Source organism: Pteropus medius, unplaced genomic scaffold, assembly GCF_902729225.1.
Source record: "Pteropus medius unplaced genomic scaffold, Ma_sr-lr_union100, whole genome shotgun sequence".
NCBI lineage: Eukaryota > Metazoa > Chordata > Mammalia > Chiroptera > Pteropodidae > Pteropus > Pteropus medius.
Window position 1 is genome coordinate 9,455,612 of NW_024340699.1, and position 19,414 is coordinate 9,475,025.

The window sequence follows — 19,414 nt, forward strand, 5'->3', positions numbered from 1 at the left end:
TTCTGGTAGTTTAGGGGATCTTGTTCCCATTCTAAAGTTAAAGAAGTAGAGGCTTAGGGAGTTGGGATACCCGGTTTGTGGGCACACATCGAATGAACGAGTAGTTACGGTGGCAGTTCGAGTTCAAGTCTGGTGAGCTGCCAAACCCGTGTGATCCACGCTCAGTGTTGCTCTAAAATAGACAAGATCCTGAACAGACCAAAATTCCAGGCACGCGCAGGTGAATTTGTTTAAAAGAGCTTGGCTGCCGGAGCAGCTAGGACCCTAGGAGGGGGATTTTGGCCCCATGAAGAACAAGGAGGGCCGGACTCTCTAGCAGTGAGTGGCGGGGGGGCGGGGAGGGGGATTCTTTGATTGATCATATGCTTGCTGAGCAACGTCTCACAGCCAGGTGCTGTGCTCAGCCCTGGGGACAGAGCAGAAGAAAACAGACCGTGCCAGGCTGTCTGGGAGCTCACACTCTGCGGGGGAGCAGACATCCGGGGAGGGCTAAGTGCTGAGTGAGGGGATGGATGGTGGCAGGGGTGTCTTCCCCAGAGAGTTGTTGGAGAGACCTCTGTGCGGAGGTGACTCTGGAACAAAGACCTCAATAAAGTGAGAATGAGCTCATGCGAGGACAGAGTGTCCCAGGCCTAGGAAGAGCAATGCAAAGGCTCGGAACATGTCGCAACATGCTCGGCCTGTGAGGACCGGCCAGGAGGCCCGGGAGGCGGGAAGGGAGTGAGGAGGAAGGGAGGGAAGTGAGGCGGGAGAGGCGGGGGTTGGGGGGGGGGACCTGAGAAGCTGGGCCTTCTCAGGGTGTGGGGCAGGAGAAAGACCAGCCCCTCTCCCCACCCCAGCCTCTCAGCCCCAGAGATGATGTCTCCAAGGGCCCCAAGGCTGTGGCCTCCCTCCAGCCAGGTGGCTGGCTGAGGCTCGTCCTCAGGACACCGAAGCTGGAGCTAGAGGTAGGGCCGTCAGCAGTGTCCCTTCGTCTTCCTTCCTCTGTCTGAGCATCACTCCAGGTCAGAGACCTTTTGTCCCATCATCAAAGGTCTGCGTGCCAGCACCGTGCTGGGTGCCGAGGGAGAGTGGAGTTCATTCACTGTCCAGTGGGTCAGGCTTTCCCTGTCTCTCTGCTTCAGCAGCTTCTACCCAGTGATAAGCAGACAGAAACACAAAGAAGTCCCCATTTACATGCGAATCGACACCATCCTGTATCCTGCGCAGATGAGCTGGGAGAGGTGAACAGCGTTGGGTCCCGAAGGGCCTTGAAAGCACTGCCAAGCAGTTTGGGCATTATTTCGAGGGCGGTGGGGAGTCGTTGGTGGAATGTAAATGAGGGCGTGACAGCAGATTTACTGTGAGAAGTGAGTCCATCAGAGAGATACTAAGGAGGTAGGAGTGGCAGGAGCTGGTCATCACTTGGCCGGGGGGAAACTTGAAGAGTTGGCCCCCCAAAAGTTTGTGTCCCCAGGAAGCTCAGAACGTGACCTTATTTGGAGATGGGGTCTTTGCAGAAGTAATTAGTTAAATGAAGCTGAGGTCATGCTGGATCGGAGTGGCCTTTTCACAAGGACCGTTGTCCTTATGAGAAAACAGAGACACAGACTCAGGAAGATGGTCACGTGAAGATCAGGGCAGAGGTCACAGCGATGTGTCTGCAAGCCAAGGAATGTCGAGAGAGGACCGACAACCGCCACGGGAGACAAGGAGACAGACGTGGGACAGAGTCTCCCCAGAGCCTCCAGAAAGAACCAGCCCTGCCAACACCTCGACCTCAGACTTCCGGCCTCCAGAACTGCGAGAGACTCAATTTCTGTAGCTTTAAGCCGCCTGGTTTGAGGTACTTGGTGACAGTAGCCACAGGAAACTAACACAGGGGAGGAGGCGAAGATGGAGTTAGGAATGACTCCCAGTGTTGTGACCAGGGTGATCTGGGAGGCTGATGGTGGTTCGCTGAGCTACAGAATACGGGAGAAGCCACTTGGGCCTTTTGCAAAGTGTGGGGCCCTCAGGACCCGGGACACAGGACAGGTGTATTTTGATGGGAAAATAAGAGAAAAGAAGCATCTAGAATCTATTGAATCTAGGAATTGGGATTTCAGCCCTCACCTTTGCACTTTGTGGGGCTGTCTCCTACTTTCAGTGACTCTGGGAAGCAGAAGGGGAAGTGGCCGTGAGACATAAATTTGTCTCATAAGTGGCCGTGAGACAAAAATTTGTCTCATAAGGCAGTGGTCCCCAACCGTTCTGGCATCAGGGACCGGTGCTCCTATGAGAATCTAATGCCTGATGATCTGAGGTGGAGCTGAGGTGGTGATGCTGGCTCTGGATGAAGCTTCATTCCCTTGCCCGCCACTCACCTCCTGCTGTGCAGCCCAGTTCCTAACAGTCTATGGACCGGTACTGGTCCACGGCCCCAGGAGGTGGAGACCCCTGTTACAGGGCTTTCTGTTAGTCAACCTGGAGCAGCCAGCACCCTACCTGTGACCTTTGGTATCCAGTTTAAACTGGTTCTTCTTGCTCCATGATTACACAGTCAAGGGGGCCCCATCGTGCCTCAGGACCGAGTCCAGTTCTGAGCATGGTGTGTGGATGGGTCAGGAGAAGGCAGCTGGACAGGACATGTCCACGGGTAGCAATGGGGAAGCATTTGGGGGACACCAGAGGGAGCAGAGGCGGCTTCAAGGACCAATTTGGTCTCTTCCCATCTTTTCCCTAGAAGCACCTGCAGCCTCACGCCCACCCCACCCCCGCCCACCGGTAGTTCTGCGGCAAAAACTGGGGTTCCCCCAGCCCCATCGGACCCCTGTAGACTTGCTGACACAGTTAAGTATAGAGGGCGTGGAGCCCCCGACACGAGGTGCCCTGCCCTCAACCCAGATGAGCCTGAGGACGTCCAGCCAACAGTGCTGATGAATTTCTCCCGCTCTCAGGCACCATGGTCGCATAGTTACCACAGGGCGCCCGCTGGGAACTCGGAGCCGCCAGAGGAAGCCACACCCTCCAAGGACCACGTTGGAGCAGAACGAATTTTTCCGTGACTTAGAGAAACGATAAAATCTGATTTAATTCTTAGGAAATTGCCTTTTTTACCCACCTGTGTAAGCCTGTATTTAAATGCTAATATTTTTGGCCTGCTGGGAGACCACATTTATTTTCTTCCCGAGTAGCTACAAAAATCATTTATTTATGAGAATTCCAGCTCCCAGCCCCGCACCTGAGTTCCTCACTGTCATTTCTAGCTATGAGCTGGACGTTTCTCTCCCCAAGACATGAGAAGTCTGTAACCATCTCCCTCCCCAGACCTGACCCTCTTTATACCTTTCCTGTTCTGTTTCTAGAACTACTGGTGGCTTTCGACTCCCTTCCATCCCCCAGACTTTCCTCCAGTCGGTCACCAGGCCCTTTGGTCCGACTTCCTCTCTCTCCCCAAACCTGACTGAGCTTCCGTTTCCTCATCTGTAAAGTGGATATAATAAATAATAGTGCCGACCCCACGAGCGTGTCGCGAGACCCGGGTAATCCAGACAGGGCGCCCATGGTGGTTAATTCTAAAAGGCTCGTGACCCCTGCGGAATCTGCCCCCTTCCTCATGATGAGCTCCGGGAGCCCCGTCCCACCGATTAGAAAGCACAGACTGGTTGCGATTTGCTTCGGAGTATTTTTGCGCTCTGAAATTCGCTGCCTTATGAATCCGTTTGCTTGTGTTTGGTCCGAGCACTCCTCCCCTCCCCTACCTCTAAACGCGGTTCTCACGAGGGAAGAGATCTTGTCCCATTTCCCGGTGTGTCCCCCGTGCCTGGCAGAGTGGGGTTCTAGAGTCTCAGAAGGGAAAACACGTAGACTGGGCTGATCGTTAGGTCCAGCTTCAAAGGGTGCCCTTCTCTGCCCTGCTCGGTGATGCTGAGTGATGCTGGGCTGGGACTGTGCAAGCAACATTTCAGCTTGAGGCAAGCGGCCGCCCCAAGACAGGCTCCACAGGCAGAGAGAGGGAGGCTGCAGGCTGGGGGAGGGGGCCTTGTCCCAGGCAGCTTCCCGCCCCTGCCAACCCCGCTGTGGTAGCAGGTAATGAGGGGGCGGCAGTAGGTAACCCTACCAGTCTCGGCAGCTCGTTCCGGTTTCCGATATGTAGTTTTTTGAGTTCCCGGATTCAGCCTCATGGCTCCCCCTCAGAGACGCCAGCACCAGCCAGACAGCACCCCGTCCTCTCATAGTCTGGTTCCGAGCCTCATGGGGTCCCCCCTCCCCAGCAGGAGTGCACATCCTGAGGATCTTGGTTCCTTCCTTTGCCTGCTCCCCGCAGCCCGCTATGCACTGGTGGCAGCTGCTTCCCCCAGTTTCCATGTCCATAGTTCCCCAGTGCCCGCTTCACAAGCCTGTGTATGAAATTCTCTGTCCAATAGCTGGTGGGTTCGAGTCTCCTGGCCGCACTGTGCCTGAATCTGCTCCTGGCCATGCCCCTCTGCCCCTCCCCTCCCACTCCACGGCCAGGCGGGGAGGGATTTCCTTCCAGAAGGAACATCTCCATTCCCTCCACGATGCTTCCAGACACGAAGTTGTTCGTGGTTATATCGGATAGCTGCTTGTTTCTTTCACTGTCTGGCCAAACTGTTTCTCCCGCATACTGCCAGTCGCTCTCATTTCGAACCCTGTGAGATATGAATTAAGTTTCCATGATTTTAGAGTCAAATGTCAAATGGTCTCTGATTCAAATTCTGCCTCAGCTGAGGGGCCATCGACAAGTTACCTTCTCTCTCTGGGCCTGTCTCCTCATCTGTAGGATGGGTTAACCTAACACTACCTACCTCACAGGGTTACAGTAAGGATTAGATACGTGGAAAGTAAGTACCTGGAGCGGTCACCTGCACGTAGAAGGCACTGCATGGATTCTGCTGTCATCGTTATCGCCATAAGGACAGCTTGTCAACCTTCTAAAGGACAGCATGTTCGTCCTCTCTTAGCCCTGTACTCGGAGAGGTCGGCACCCTCTCCTGGGCCCAGGTGCCATCTGGAGCCCCCATCTGTCTGTCCTTCCCCTGGAACTGGGGTGTGAAGGTTCCTATAGATGGTTTCAGGTGGAGAGGTAACTGCCTTCCCAAGTGCTTTCGTCTGAAGCACATCTGTGACAGGGAGGCTAATTACAAACCTGCTGATGCTCTAATTTCCCTGGCGCCACCTGAAGACTCCGCTGGCACGTGGCCTCTCCTGTTCCTTATTTGCAGAATCACGTGTCCCTTGAGCAGAGAACAGTCCTCTCCTGTACCCTCCTATTATGACTTTAACTCTGGCACAACTGAGAATGTTCTTGGCACAATAAACACCTTGCCCACACTTCTGGGGATTTTGCTGTGTGGGGTTTCAGATGCTGCTGACCCTCTCTGGGCCCAAGTCATTTATCTAAGGCCGAGTGGGCCTGCCAAGATCAGAGACGAATCTGCAACGCTCAGTGCTTGATTTACTACTACTAGAGGAGATTAAAATTTGGAGCCCAGCTCCGTGGTTTTCAGTGACCATGAAGCTTTATCTGCACGGCCTCTGCTTACTTGTAGGCTTGTTTTAGGGGACAGGGGCAGGAGTGACAGCAGGAAGAACAACCGTCATGACCTTGGCCGCTGACAAAGCCGCCTCCGACACCAGACCCTCTATTAAACACAGCGATTTCACTTAAACCTCTCCAAATCCTGTGAGATAAGGATTATTACTCCCATTTTCCAGAAGAAAAAAAAAAGAACTGAGGCTCTCCTGTTAACTCAACAGCTGCTACACTGCAGACCTTAGCATCTCAGGTCTGTCTCTGGCCTTTGCACTTGGTGTTCCCTCAGCCCTAACAGTTATGACCCCCAGAGAGCTGCGCGGCTGGTTTGGGGGTCTCTGCTTAAATGTCATTTGAACAGAGAGAGAAGCCTTCCCTGATGACCTGTAAAATGGGAGATCCTGTCACTCTCCATCCACGTGGAGCGCAATCCTGCATAGAGATACAGTCGTGGACTTATCTGTCCTTCTGCTATATGAATGTGAACTCCATAAGCCCAGGACTTCGCTTTGTCCACCACTGTATACTCAGCGCCTGGAGCAGAGGCCATGGCGATAGTAGGTTTGTACGTAAATATATATGTGTAGAATGAATAAGTGAGTGATTAAGCACCTGGTACAAAGGTCCGTGCTCTTAGCCACTACCCATCTTGCTCAGAAGAGTTCTGTGTCTGCAGGATTTGCCAGATCCTCCGAACAGTGGGTGCCGCTGCTGCTTCCCGCTGTGTGTTCAAATGTTGGGATTCCAGAATCCCGAGCTAGAGTCCAAACACAGACCCCCACCAGACCTCTCCTGTCATCCCCACACAGGTGCTGCTCATCACCTTGCGGGAGCCACTCCCCCGGCCATCATTTCTCCTGGTCTCTCGATTTCCAGTGTCTGTCTCCCGTGTGAGATGGAAGAGGTGTGACTGGACCTAGCTGAGAGTTCCATGTCATTCGCTCAGAAGGCAAAGTTCTCCTTGGTAAAACGGTCAAGTGGGTACCACATCCTCCTCCTCTAGACCTTCTCGCTCTAATCTTTCTCCTCCTCGGGGTCAAGGCAGTGCTGCCCTTTGCCTGGTCCTCGATCTAGTTCCCTGCATCGTAACACCTACCTGCCCACTAAGATTCTGCAAAATGAACAGAGTTCATTGGGTAAACGGATTCTTGACAAGGGCTTAGTGTCCGGTGATAAATGCACTTCACCATAAGGCTTAAGAGGGCATGACTGTGTCTGTCCAGTTTGCCTAGCTTGGCGTTTTTTGCATCCTGGGCGCTCAGTGCTTCCTGCACCAAGGTTGCTGAGCTGTTTTCTATGTACAGGGAGCTTGGTAAATATTGGGTACATGAGTAAGTGAACAAAAGACTGTCAAAACCCCGAGAAGGAATCCTGGTGGCTAATTGGGGATTCCTGTTGGCGTGGAATTGGTGCCAGCCACTACTGGTTGACAAGACCGAGTGCCATTAACGTTCCCAGATACCATGTGCGTTTTAACTGGAGACAAAGAGTGAACAACGTGGCAATTTCCAGCCCTGAGACATCAAGCTTGCTGGGCACTTTCTGCCCGGGCTCCCTTCCATCGTATATGCTGTGCCTCGTATGCTGCCGTCAGGGGCGCGGGCGCTTTGGGGCTCGGAGGACGGCTCTGTGCTTGTGGGCTGACTCCGGGGTGCGTTCCAGAAGCCAAAGTTTGTCAGTGACCACCCTAAAAGCTGAGATTTGTTCCAAGATTCACGTCCTCATAACTCATAGAAGGTGGGGAAGAGACCGGGCGTGGAGCATGCGTTTCAGTTTACCTGGCATTCTGTCAGTTGGTGGTCTCCATTCCTCTTAAGCCACCCATTCCTCTCAAACGTCCCAGAGAAGCTGGTAACAGGGAGGCAAGCTGATGGAGAGGAAGAGAAAGACCTTCCCAGGGCATGGCTTAGTTCAGCTGAAGGTGGATTTCATGTCTGCTGAGCACATGTCGCCAAGGGCGTTGGCAAGTGGTGCCCATGGCGATGGCCCGTGAAACACCAAGGAAAGTAATGCTCTGTGTAGAGGGCAGGATGAGGTGTCCCCAGAGGTCCCTTGTAACCCTCACACCCTACGGTACTGAACGGCAACCAGACTTTATATTAAGCAATCCTTGGACTTCACATTTGCATTTTTACCTCTGAGGGGACTGTGCTGTAGTCATAGTGTTTGAATTTGGGGCATTCTTTTATGGTATTTCTGAGGAGTGCTTTCTTCATCAAGAAAATCCCTAATCATACTCCCGTGCTGATGAGCGCACGCAGACCCTCGCCTGCTCTGCAGGGGCGGAAGCCAGAACGCAGCTGACTCTGAGTGGGGTGAGTGGGGGCACCTGGAGCTGAGGCCAGGCGCGGGTCAGGGGCGGGAGGCGGCCCCTGCTGCTGCCTCGGCCTCGCTGCAGAGGGAGCTGCACAGGCCAGCCCCCGACTCCCCGCAAGAAGCTCTGCACTCAGTCCGACTTCTCCGTGATGCAAACCAGGCCACTCGGAGGCTGACTGCAAACTTTCCACTGAGTGCCCAGCAGCAGCTTCCTGCTCTGTGGGGAGTTCTCCGGGATCCCAATCAAGGCACGGAGGAGAATTGATTGATCGGATTCGCCAGGAAGGAAAGAGCGGGAGAGCCGGCCGGGAAGCTGCGAACGAACGGAGATGAGTGTTTCCGTGCGGCGGTCCCCTCCCTTCGGACCGAGTATTAATTGCTCCATTGCCACTGTCATGTAAGAAAGAAAGACAGCAAAGCCTGGGAGCGCTCGGGCTCCTCCCTCCCTGCTCCGCTCAGCTCCGCTCTGCTCCTCGGCCCTCAGAGCCGTCCCGGCGCTGGCAACCTGAGCTCTTCCTGTGGGTTAGGACTCGAGTAGAAAGCAGGAAGGCGTGGAGGAAAGGCCGGGGAAGGGAGCAGACATCGTGCCCTGCAGGCTCCGTGGATGCAGAAGCCGGACTCACTGCAGAGGCAGCTGTGCTGTTCCCGGAGCTTCTGGGGTGCGTCCAGCTCTCAGGGTTCGCCCAGGCAGGCTCCGAGTTCCAGCGGCAGGCAAGGTGGCAGCCTTCCCTTCTGGGCGCCGACAGCCAAGCCTGCCTTCCCTCTGCCATCATGAGCGGCTGCTCCAAAAGATGCAAGCTCGGGTTCCTGAAATTTGCGCAGACCATCTTGAAGCTCATCACTGGGACCCTCAGCAAAGGTAGGAAGCCCGGCCTCGACCCTCACTCTCTGTCTTGATGTGTGATCTGACTGGTTAGCGTGCCTCGGGGTGGCAAGTGTGGCCGTTCCGGTGTGCCCGGGGCTCGGAGGAGGAATTGGTGGCTGGGACTTGGGCTTGCTGACAGTCGGGGTCCTGGCTCTGAGCAGGCGGGCACCATGCTCAGCTGGCTCTAATTGCCTGGAACTTTTGAAATGGGTTTGGTGGTGTGTGGCTGATTGGCTGCAGGCGGGCAGAGGGACGGAGGCCTTCCCAGAGCGCTGGAAGCCGCTCGGCGTGACTAGAGTTTCAAGAAGTTATCCACGCAGCTTTGTGTCTTGTTGATAAAAGAGAGATTTGATGCGGTGGCTGTGAGTAACTGCAGAACAGAGTCGCTTGAGGGGCCAGCAGGAGGTGGCAATGGGGCCGTCCATCCTCCGTGCACTGGTGGGTGCGGGATCCGCGTCAGCTCCGGGGCCGATGTACCAATAGCTTCCTCTCGTCGGGTTCCAGGGTCCTGCATTTCTGGGGCTTGTTTGTCGTTCCGCTTTCTTGGATCCCTGTCCCTCCGCATCTGCTGCCTATCTGGTGTCTGTCTGCTCTACCTCTCCGAGAACCGGGGCGGCAGGCGGTTTGCGAGTTTAACTCCCCAGGAGCCCAGCAGGGTGGCTGCGGACCAGAACTGGGGCTGCCTGTATGCGACCCAGCCCGAGGAGCTGGGGGAGCCGAACTTCTCCAGGGCCTGTCCCTGCCTCTGAGCCCACATTTCACTCTGGCCAAGGAGGGCGAGGCACTCACACACCCTCTGGCAAACTTTCTGGAGATAATATTTAAAGGGAGAGCAGCTTAGTGTGGCTTTACTAGCTGGGGAAAAAAAAAAAAGTCTTTAAAGATTCATGTCCTGGTTCAGGAGGAGAGGCTTGAGGGAGATGCACTGGCAGCAGCAGAGTATTCAGGGTCGGGGCAGGGGAGAGGCCCGCAAACCTTGACCGGGATTTTAAACCATGAAGACGAGAGAAGAGAAAGGCCATGTGTGGCCAGCTCTGGTGAAATGGCTCATGGCCCCGGCCGCCCAGCAGGTTTGGCCTGCTGCAGACTGTAAGGCGGGGGTGGGAGAGGGAATGGTGAGATTTTGCTTATTTCCTTTCTCTGGCCCGTTTGTCACTCCCGTTCTGTCCCCACTAGATTTCTAAAATTGCACGAAGTTCCCCCACACAATCCTCTGACAAAACGAGGCTTTTCCGCCCTCGCTGGGGGTGAGGGGTGAGGGCGGCACCCGATGCCAGTCTCTGCTGCCCAGACGTGAGGCAGAAAGAGCTTGGGTCTGGAGTTAGGAATCTTAGGGCTCAGCTCTGGTTCTGCTCCCTGGGCAAGCTGCCGCCTCATGTGAAAAATGCATCCGTGACCTCCTGCCTGTCTAACCTTCCGGCACTGGCGCAAAGGGTCCAGGAAGCCGAGACAGGATCCCTTCCCCGAGCGTGTCGCAGTGACCCCATGCGAGGGGGCAGTCGGGGGCCGAGACGGGCCTGGGTCTGGAGAGGGCCATCCCCGCTGCGGGATGCGTCTCTTTAATTTAGCTCCCTGCAGGTGGGTCTGTCCCCCGCAGGCAGCACCAGAGGGGGAGAGAGCTCACAGAAGGACGTTACGCAGCCCGAGGGGTGAGTGTGAGAGAGTGAGCGTGAGAGTGAGTGTGCAAAGGGGGCGCGTGCGCATGTGTGAAAAAGAGAAAGGTTGAGAGAGAAGATAGATGACTATCTGAATCAATGAGCATGAAGATATCGTCTTCTGCATATTTGCCTACAATCGTTGGCTTAATATTTATTAAGCACCTACTCTGTTGCACGCTCATCACCGGACACGTGGACAACTAAGACACAAGCCCTCCATCAAGTTACGTGCATTCTGGGGCGGGGGGGAACAGGACGAGGACACAAATCCCACGCGGGCCTCACGCTGAGTGCCGAGTTGGCGGGAGGCCTCCTCCCACAGTGGCGCCTGAGCTGAGACGCGCAGGAGAGCAGGGCAGGGCTGGACGGGAGGGAGGAGGCCGGCACCGGCAGAGGACGCGGCATCGGCGTGTCGGCCTCTGCAGAGAAGGCCTCTGTGAGGCAGGCTAGCTCCTTCTCTCTGCTCAGCATCCCAGAGACTGAGGTCTGTGCGACACAGAAGGGGCTCCACAGGGACCAGCACTGGGGACCCCGCCTTCCTCTGACCTGCTTCAGTACTGAGTTTTCTACAGCAGAGGCTTTGGGAGGCAGCCACAGCAGGTGCCAGTACAGAACCGTGTCTCCCAGCTCCACAGAGAGAACCACGCGTTTACACAGCCCTGGCTCTGAACCAGCCATGCACTGGGAAGCTGATGTTCTGCCCAATCCAGGTGTTTGCTGAATATTTGTTAAATAAGTGACTGCGGGAGCAGGGCCAGGCCTGAGCAGGGGAGTGGAGAAAGGTCTGTCTAATGTATAAACCAGCCCTAGGTGGATTTAGATTCGACCCTATGCTAACGCATTACATTTGCTTAATGATATCTGGTTTTAATTGTGTTTTCACTTATTCATTATTCATTGTGCCGAGTCCTACATTTGCAATAATCCATCCCTTAGAAGGGTTTTTCTTTGTCCCTTTCAGGATTTAGGAATATAAAGATTTTATAGGACCAAGTACCTCCTGCTGGTCCTGGGGATAATCTGCTGTTTCTCACCTGCCTTGGGAATACCTGGGGAGCAGAGAGAGCCCAAGACCACCCCTCCATGCCCTGCCTGTCAGTGGACCTTGGCTGCCTGCCCCTGATGCCAGCAGTCCCCTTTCCCGTTAGTCTACGCTGCCGGGCGGCCGGGCTTCTCATCGGTGCCTTTTACAGAGGTGAACTGATCAGGTTCTTCTGCTCACACATTCCCTTGACCTTGAGTTTTTCCTTGATAGCCCTGGTCACAACATGCAATCCACGTTCCCTGAGGAGCAGGTGTGCTAAAGGCTGTCTCTGCCCCCCGGACTTCAGCTCTGTGAGGGCAGGGACCACGGACGTTCCCCTCGCCGCTGTGGCCAGAGCTCCCTGTCTCTGTCCAGCCCAGCGTGGGCCTTTAGCCAGTAGTGCCAGGGAACGGAGCAGCACTGTCTGGCACAGACGCCGGCCAGGGCCCTGAGATGATGTTGAAGGAGGAGCTTTCTGGGACGTGCCCTGTCCCAGGGTGCTCAGTGAAGGCACTGCTGAGCTCTGTCCAGTCTGTGGCCAGAGGGTGAGCCTCCGGCCAGACACGTCATTCAGAGCCGAGCCTCGTTCTCGATGGCGTGTGGAGTTCCGACACCCCCACTCCCGCCCGGCAGCTCGACTTCGATTTGTTTTACATACTGAATTTCTCCAAAATTTAAGGAAAGAGGTGTTTTTTTTTTTTTTAATTTGCTTAAAAAAAAAAGTTCACAAACCGAGTGTGCAGTGGGAAGGGCCGTTGGCGTCAGCTGGGACAGCCCGGGTCCTCTGCACAGTGGCCAGGAAGCCTGGTGCTGGGTCCATCACCTCTCCGGCCTCAGTTAAACTATCAATGGAATCATAACACCCTCCTTACAGGATTAACAGTCGTGTGTACACAGCTCCGCACTTATCCAGGGCTCAGGGGCCGTACCTCGGCCTCACGGGGTTAATAGCTGATGCTCTCAGGCCAGGGACTCCTCACTCACTGCTGGTTTCTCCAGCTCTGGGCACAGACTCAGAGGGGCTTCTCTGGTCTCTAGAACATTCTGTGCTTCCCCTCTCCTGCACTTGCTTTCCTAAGGCCCCACCCAGTGCTGACATGACATTTGAACCTTTCGCATACCTGATTACCTTATTAGGAGTTAGAAGTGTGACCCCTAAAGCCAGGCCCTCCCAACTCTTTAACTGAGCAGAAGCCCAGCTCCTGGCTGAGATGCCTTGGTTAACCCAGGGATCTAGGGAACCTGCCTCTTCCTAGGCAACCAGCTCCCCACCCCCTCACGGAGACCTTGGGGCCACCGGCAGGAGCCAGAAGCTGTGCAGGCTCCACCTCTCTGGCTGGGGGTGTTAAGCCCATTTCCTTCTGCACTTGGGGCACCCATCTGTCACACCAAGCAGAGATGGCCAAGCCAAAGTGAGCAGGAGGGAGGAATCCAATCCAGGAGAGCTTCTAGCAATGTCCTGGCCACCCACGTGGCTGCAGGGTGGGGAGGGGGTTGTGGGGCTGACCTTATGAGATTTATCTCGAGGACAATGGCCTGGAGCCCTGACTCACGGCTGCCACCAGGCCCAGCCTGTTTCTCTCTGTGTGAGGCAGGACCTTGGCTTCAGACACAACGAGGACAGGCTGTTCCTCTTGCCTCCTCCCCAGCTGCTGTTAAGGATCCTCAAGAAACTGACCTTGAACTTGGTGATGGGCTCTGCTTTCAGGCAGACTGGGCTTGAGTCCCAACTCTGTCCATCTACCAGCTCTGTGAACTGGGGGAGTTATACAAGTAACCCAAGCCAAGGTTCCTCACTTTTAATTGGAGACAGTATCAACTGCACAAGGTTGTTTTTTAATTTAATGAGGATAATACAAGTAACAGGCTGGCAGCTAGCAGGGCAGAGGGTGACCTTGCACTTGTATGAAGCTGAGGGTAAAGCCCTCCTAAAGCTCGTGCCCCAGGCACCTCTCTCGTCTCGCCGTGTCCTGGCCCTAGAAGTAGGTGTTGTAATCACCATATTAACAGATAAGGAAACTGATCTTTAGCTGAGCCAGGGACCCCAGCTGGCAGCGCTGGAATTAGAACCCATGACCTACTAGGGCCAAGACCAGATTTCCTCTCCACTTCAATGGGCTGGAAAAGATGCCCCTGCGGGCATTGCTCCTTACCTTGTCACCAGCAGAGAGCATCCCCAGCTTCCCACTGATTTTGTAAGTGGGTTTGTCAGGAGCTTTTGTATCAGCTGGGTCCCTCCAGGGCAGCCACCCGTCTGGCAAGAGGTTGGGACAAATTCCATAATATGGCATGGCCTAGACTAAGAAATAAAATTTATGGGGAAAGGGGACACACCGTAGGCCAAGGTCAGCAAGACAGCCACATAGGTGCTCTTCCAGCTTACAGGGTACCTGTTAGATGCTACGTGAGGGGCCCTCCCACACTGCTCTCCTTTCTTATAGGGCAAGTGTGAAAAGCGGTCTTGTCAGTGGGGAAATACACAAGGTTTTGGGCGCCCAGAAATCTGGAATTGAAATACTGTTTACTAGAATTCTCTGGTTAGGTGACGGTCTTGACATTGGGGACCTTGGGACCTTTCAGATGTGACAGTGCCCCCTGCAAAGGGGGATGCCGCCTATCCCATGAGAAGCTCAGCCGTGTGCACTTCCCTTTGTCGGGAGAAGAGAGGGTCCCCAGCACCCCAGGTCCCAGCCAGCTCATGGTCCTGGCAGTGCAGGCAGGCACTGAGGTTGTGTTAGGACAGCCCCTCTCCCCAATTGCACAGGGGACCCTTTGTGTGCATCTGCCTTGTCGTCGCCAGAAACTTCAGTCACTGGGGGCTGGTCCATGCCTCCCTCTACACTCAGAGCCAGAGCCAGCAGAGTGGGCAACATGCTCGCCTTGGCTCTCCCAATGCCCAGTGTCCTGATTCCAGCCTACAGGTCTCTCATCCTTGTCCCTCTGTAGCAGGCCCATCTCTCCCTCATCCGTCCTGCTGGCCAAGTGCTCTCTAGGTTCCCCACAGTCCCATGGCAGAGGGGAGAGAGGAAGGTGGGACCTCCCCGCACCCGCCAAAGCTGTTCCTCTCTGGGACCACCAAGCCTCTCTTCTAGATAACCCTCATGCGAGGCAGGAGAGATTTGTTTGGGGCTGCTCGTCCTGGCCACGGGGGGAGGAGCTCGTTTGTTCCAAATTAAAAGTAGTCGGAGACAGCAGGAGGTGCCGTAGGCTGCGATACGGAGACATGGGGTGGAATGGGTCAGGTCAGGTCTTACCGGCCTTCAGAGGCCCGGAGGACCCTGGCCATGCCGGCTTGACCCGTGGTCCTCTTAGGGTTGCCGAATATTCCCCAGGCCCCTGAGAAGTGTCGATTTCCAAGTTTAGAGGTAGTCGTGTGACGTGGCCATGGAGGGCAGCAAGTTACGGGTAAAGAAAAAGCACAGCTCTGGAGCCAGACAGTCCTGGGTTCAAATCCCGCCGCTTGCTGGCACGATAGCCTTGGACAAGCCGTTTCCCATCTCGAGTCTGTGTCCTCTCCTGGAAAATCGGGCCAGTAGTTCCCAGGGCATGGGGCCCCCGGGAGACTGTGCGAGACGGTGCCAGTGACACTCGCAGGACCCAGCGCGAAACAGCTGCTTCGTAAACAAGTTCCCGCCCGTCTCGTCTTCTCGTGCAACGAAACCTCGAACTTGCCGCCTGGAGGAAGCGGGCAGAGCGGAGGCAGGCTCCAAGTTCGGTCTTCTCCCGGACTTTCTCTCAAACTGCTGCTCCTGCAAAGTTGTACCCCCTCCTCCCGCAGTCACTCCTGAATACAGTTCTGAAATCGACACCTCGTTAACAGCTGAAATTATCCTTTTTATTTGATATTGTCCATCCCCTCACCCCCCAGGAGACTGCAAACCCCACAGAAGCACGTACTGTGTGGGGCTTGTTTCGGGTGCGTCAAGCACCCAGGGGATGTTGAATAAATGACAACTGAAAGCTTTCCCTGCCCAGCGACGTCAGGCTGAGTCCGTTTTTGAGGCTTGGACTGTGCCGGGCTACATCAGAGGCCTCCCACTCCCCATCACTCTGTTCAGAATTTCTGTGCTGGAGTTTGACAAGCAACCAGCCAGAATGACCTCGATGAGATGGGGCGGTCAGTGCAAGCAAGGTCAAGGGCCTGGTCCCCCTCCCACTCCAGTTCTTGCGTGCTCCGTGGGATTGCGTCCTCAGCAGCAGGCCTGCACTGCCCATCCACTGCAGCTGGCCATTGTCCATCCACACCCCGTGCAGAAGGGCAGGAAGGGGGACCGAGGCTCTGAGGGCCCCTTGGAAAGGCAGAAAGCTGGAGAGAGGATCTTGGGGAGAGAGAAAGAGATGAGAAGATGCACAGGCTTCCCAGTCCAGCTGGATGGAAACGGTGGCCAAGACTCTGGGAAGAGAGGCCAGGAAAGGCATTCGCCGCCACCACAGCGACCACCCTGCCTGTACCCACAGACCCCCAGTTCGGAGCCAGAGGGAAGCCTTTCTCCCGTTGGAATGAGGGTGGGAGGGTTGTGAACACAAAGCCAGCCCGGGCCCTCTTGCTAAAGCCATCACGTTTCCAAATTTCATGTTCTTCCAGCCACAAAAGCAGCAGCTTTGGAGCTGGGCCTGGGTTCGAATCTAAATCCTCACATTTGCTCACTGAGCAGGTGGCTTTCCTTTTCTGGGCCTCAGTTTCCCCACCTCTAAAATGAGGGAGTTGCTGATTTCAAAGGTCTCTTTCAGCCGTGGAATTTTAAGACTCAATAACAATACTTGCGACACTGCCCACGGCCCCCGCTCGTTGCTCTAAGCACTGCATGTGCCACTTACTTCACGTGCAGAAGGACCCTGGAGGGCTAAGAGCTCTAGGCAGCCCCACTGACAGACGGGAAGACCTGAGCTTCAGGAAAGGGAAGGGCCCGGCTGGCTCCCAGGCACTCAGGCAGCATGGGACAGAGCCCGGCTGAAAGCCCCACGTTACACTCCCTCCATTGCTGACACTCAGATCCGGGTTAGACTAGCAAAGAAAAACTGGTTCCTTCCCAGTTTGGCCAGTCTTGTTTCAGAAATCCAGGCTTCGAGGCCTCCTTTCCGATGGAAGCAGCGCCATTCCGGAAGTTTCCCCTGAGACCTGAGCCCCCAAGTCTGCACCCCAAACCACCATCTGTAGGTCACCTTTTCCAGTCAAACAGCGAAAATAGGGGAGAACTGGTGCAACGGCCAAGACTGCAAGGAGGGGAAGGAGAGCAGACGCCTCCCGCCAGGGCCGAGCTTCCTGTCTGGCCAATTTTCACTTCTTGCTGAAATGAGGTTGGAGGCTGAGAGCTGGACGGGAGTCAGGGAGGGAGAGAGAATTCTGAGGCTGGATTGACAGTCTGGGGTTCGCCTACCCCAATTTTCTTTCCATAATCTTTTGATTAACCCCGGGCCAGTTTGGGTGGCATCTTTTCAAACCATCTGTGCTCAGCAGGCAGAGCCAAGCCCAGGCTTGCTATCTGCAAACATCAGCTGGGAACCTGCTGTCACTTGGAGACCAGGACATTCCTAAGGCCGGAGGCAGAGGCTCGCTGGACAACGGAACACTCCTGCATCCTGCGTCCTGCGTGGTGGGCCCTCGGCGCCTCATTATCCAGACACAGCGGCGTATTATTCCAACTCAACAGGCGCCGTATGAGGAATGATAATGGCCACTGCGTGTTGATTGCTACTTATTCCCGAGGCTTTCTAAGGAGCCCTACACTCTACCCAGCCCTAGTCCTGTTCTCATTCTCACCCTGAGGCAGGGAGAGGTTGAAGGTCACAAAGCCAAAGCTGCTGCTTTGAAGATCCCGTGCATAACTAAAAGAACAGTCCCTTGGGCAAATCCCTCAGCGCTGTCCCCCTCTTTCAGAGACTGAATTGTGTCCCCCCCAAACATTCATATGCTGAATCCCTGACCCCCCCAATGTGATGATCTTTAGAGATAAGATCTTTAAAAAGGTAATTAAGGTTAAGCGAGGTCATAAGGGTGGGGCACTGATCCAATGGGACTGGTGTCCTTCTGAGAGGAGAGCACACACACAGAGAAAAGGCCTCATGAGGACATAGCAAGAACACAGTGGCCATCTCATCTACAAACGGGAGAGAGGCCTGGCCAGAAGCCTGCCAGCACCTTGAGCTCGGACTTCCAGTTTCGAGTATAATGATAAAATAAATTTCAGTTGTCTAAGTCAGTGGGTTCCGAACCTTTTGGGCACCAGGGACTGGTGCTCCTATGAGAATCTAACTCCTGATGATCTGTGGAGCTGAGGTGGTGATGCTGGCGCTGGGGAGTAGCTGCAAATAGATGAAGCTTCACTCTCTGGCCTGCCACTCACCTCCTGCTGTGCAGCCTGGTTCCTCACAAGCCACGGACCGGTACCAGTCCCTGGCCGGGGGGTTGGGGACCCTTGGTCTAAGTCACCCAGTCTGTAGTATTTTTTTCACAATTACCTTAGGAAAGTAAAACACCCCACAGAAGTCTACTCTACGCAGATCGTCAGAATGTGCAAAGACTCCTGTCGGGGGATTCATCAAGAATTACATTATAATAATGAAAACCTGGAGACAACCTGACCTATAGTTGAAAAATGGTGAGATAGATTCTGGTTCATCTATCTGCTAGAATAACGTTAAGCTTTTGAAAAATTATTATGGGGCCTGCTTAATAACATGCACCAAGGCTATCGACAGGATATGAGGTAGAAATCAGGATGCGCAAATGTTCATTCAGGAGTTTCCCGTCTGTGGCCAGGTGTGCACAGAAAAAGCAAAATGGAAAAGCAGTAAACTGAAATATCAGCACGGGTTTCAGTTGGGGTTAAGGGTCGTTCTTTACAGTTCTTGTTACTTACCTGTATTGTCCACATGGTCTTCAATAAGCCCGTATATTTAATTAGGCCCTAAAGATATTCATTGAGCGCACATCTTCATTTTTAAAAAAGTTGTTTTCAAACCTTCGACAAAAGTTGCGCGTTCGCCGTCACCATGTCACTGCCTGTCCCGCCCATGTTAGCGCACACCCCAGACTGCTAGGCCTGGCCCTCGCCGCCCGCACCCCACAGTCTCCGCCCACTTCCTGCTCCGGCCTCCCCTGACCGCATGCGCCCCCTCCTCTAGCCAGGCTGGCTCCCACGCGGTTTCTAAACCAGCCTCGTGTTTAAAGTCCATGAACCTAACTCTCAAATGGTTCAGAGACACACGCACAAACATGTACACCCACCCACTCCCCCCTCACACACACACAGTGACAAAGAAGTTTAAGTCCAGCAAAACATTGATAATAGTGTGTCAATCAAAGCGAAGGGTATGCGTGCGAATAGTATGATTTCGCAGCTCTTCTGTGGTCAGTCATTTCCAAAATTAAAAATTAAGAGAAGTAAATAAGCGAGTGGTATAATACAGTGTTCGAAGGCATAGGCGCTGCTATGAAATGACCTTAGTTCAAATACCAGTTCGACGGCCTGTTAATTGGACAGTAACGACCTTAGGCAAGTTACTTACGTTCTGGGTCTCAGTTTCTTCATCAATAAGAGAGGCCTAATGAAAACCATAGTGTATTTCTTCCCTTCAGCCGCCGAGAGGATGAAATGGATGCGTCAAAGGGCGTGATGAAGAGTGTAGCGCGCCTCCGACCAAGTGATGTATTAGTTTGGCGTTAAACAGAGAAATCAAACTCTTAGCCACGCAGTTGGTTAGAATGCTCTCCACCTCTCTAAGTCACTCGGTCCTCGGTCCTCGTAAGTCAGTCAAGTGCTGTGACTTGGGGATCTTTTGCTCATGTGTTCTCTTCCTGCCACTGGCCCAGCTAGAATGAGCGTGAGGTGCTGCTAGTGTCCGCATCTCCAGGCCCTGTCAGAGTGCCCGGCACGGCACGGAGGAGGCAGCCAATACGTGCACAAAACCCAAAATGAGAAACTCGAAGTGTTCAAGTCAAGCTTTGAGAAAAGTTCTCACTGGAGACAAGCTTGTCATTTTGCTGGTGCAGCCACTGTATTCCCATGGGCTTCCTGAGATGAGGCATCGCC

General features: G+C 54.4%; 1 protein-coding gene across 1 annotated transcript in view; it reads left to right on the forward strand.

Moving 5' to 3' along the window:
• The first annotated feature begins 7,842 nt into the window (after positions 1-7,842).
• Positions 7,843-19,414, forward strand: part of KCNIP1 (potassium voltage-gated channel interacting protein 1) — a 260,707-nt gene continuing 249,135 nt past the window's right edge. Inside the window, exon 1 of the mRNA XM_039877637.1 lies at positions 7,843-8,693. Coding sequence (XP_039733571.1) covers positions 8,606-8,693 — 88 coding nt within the window. The 5' untranslated portion in view covers positions 7,843-8,605. The remainder of the gene's footprint in view (positions 8,694-19,414) is intronic.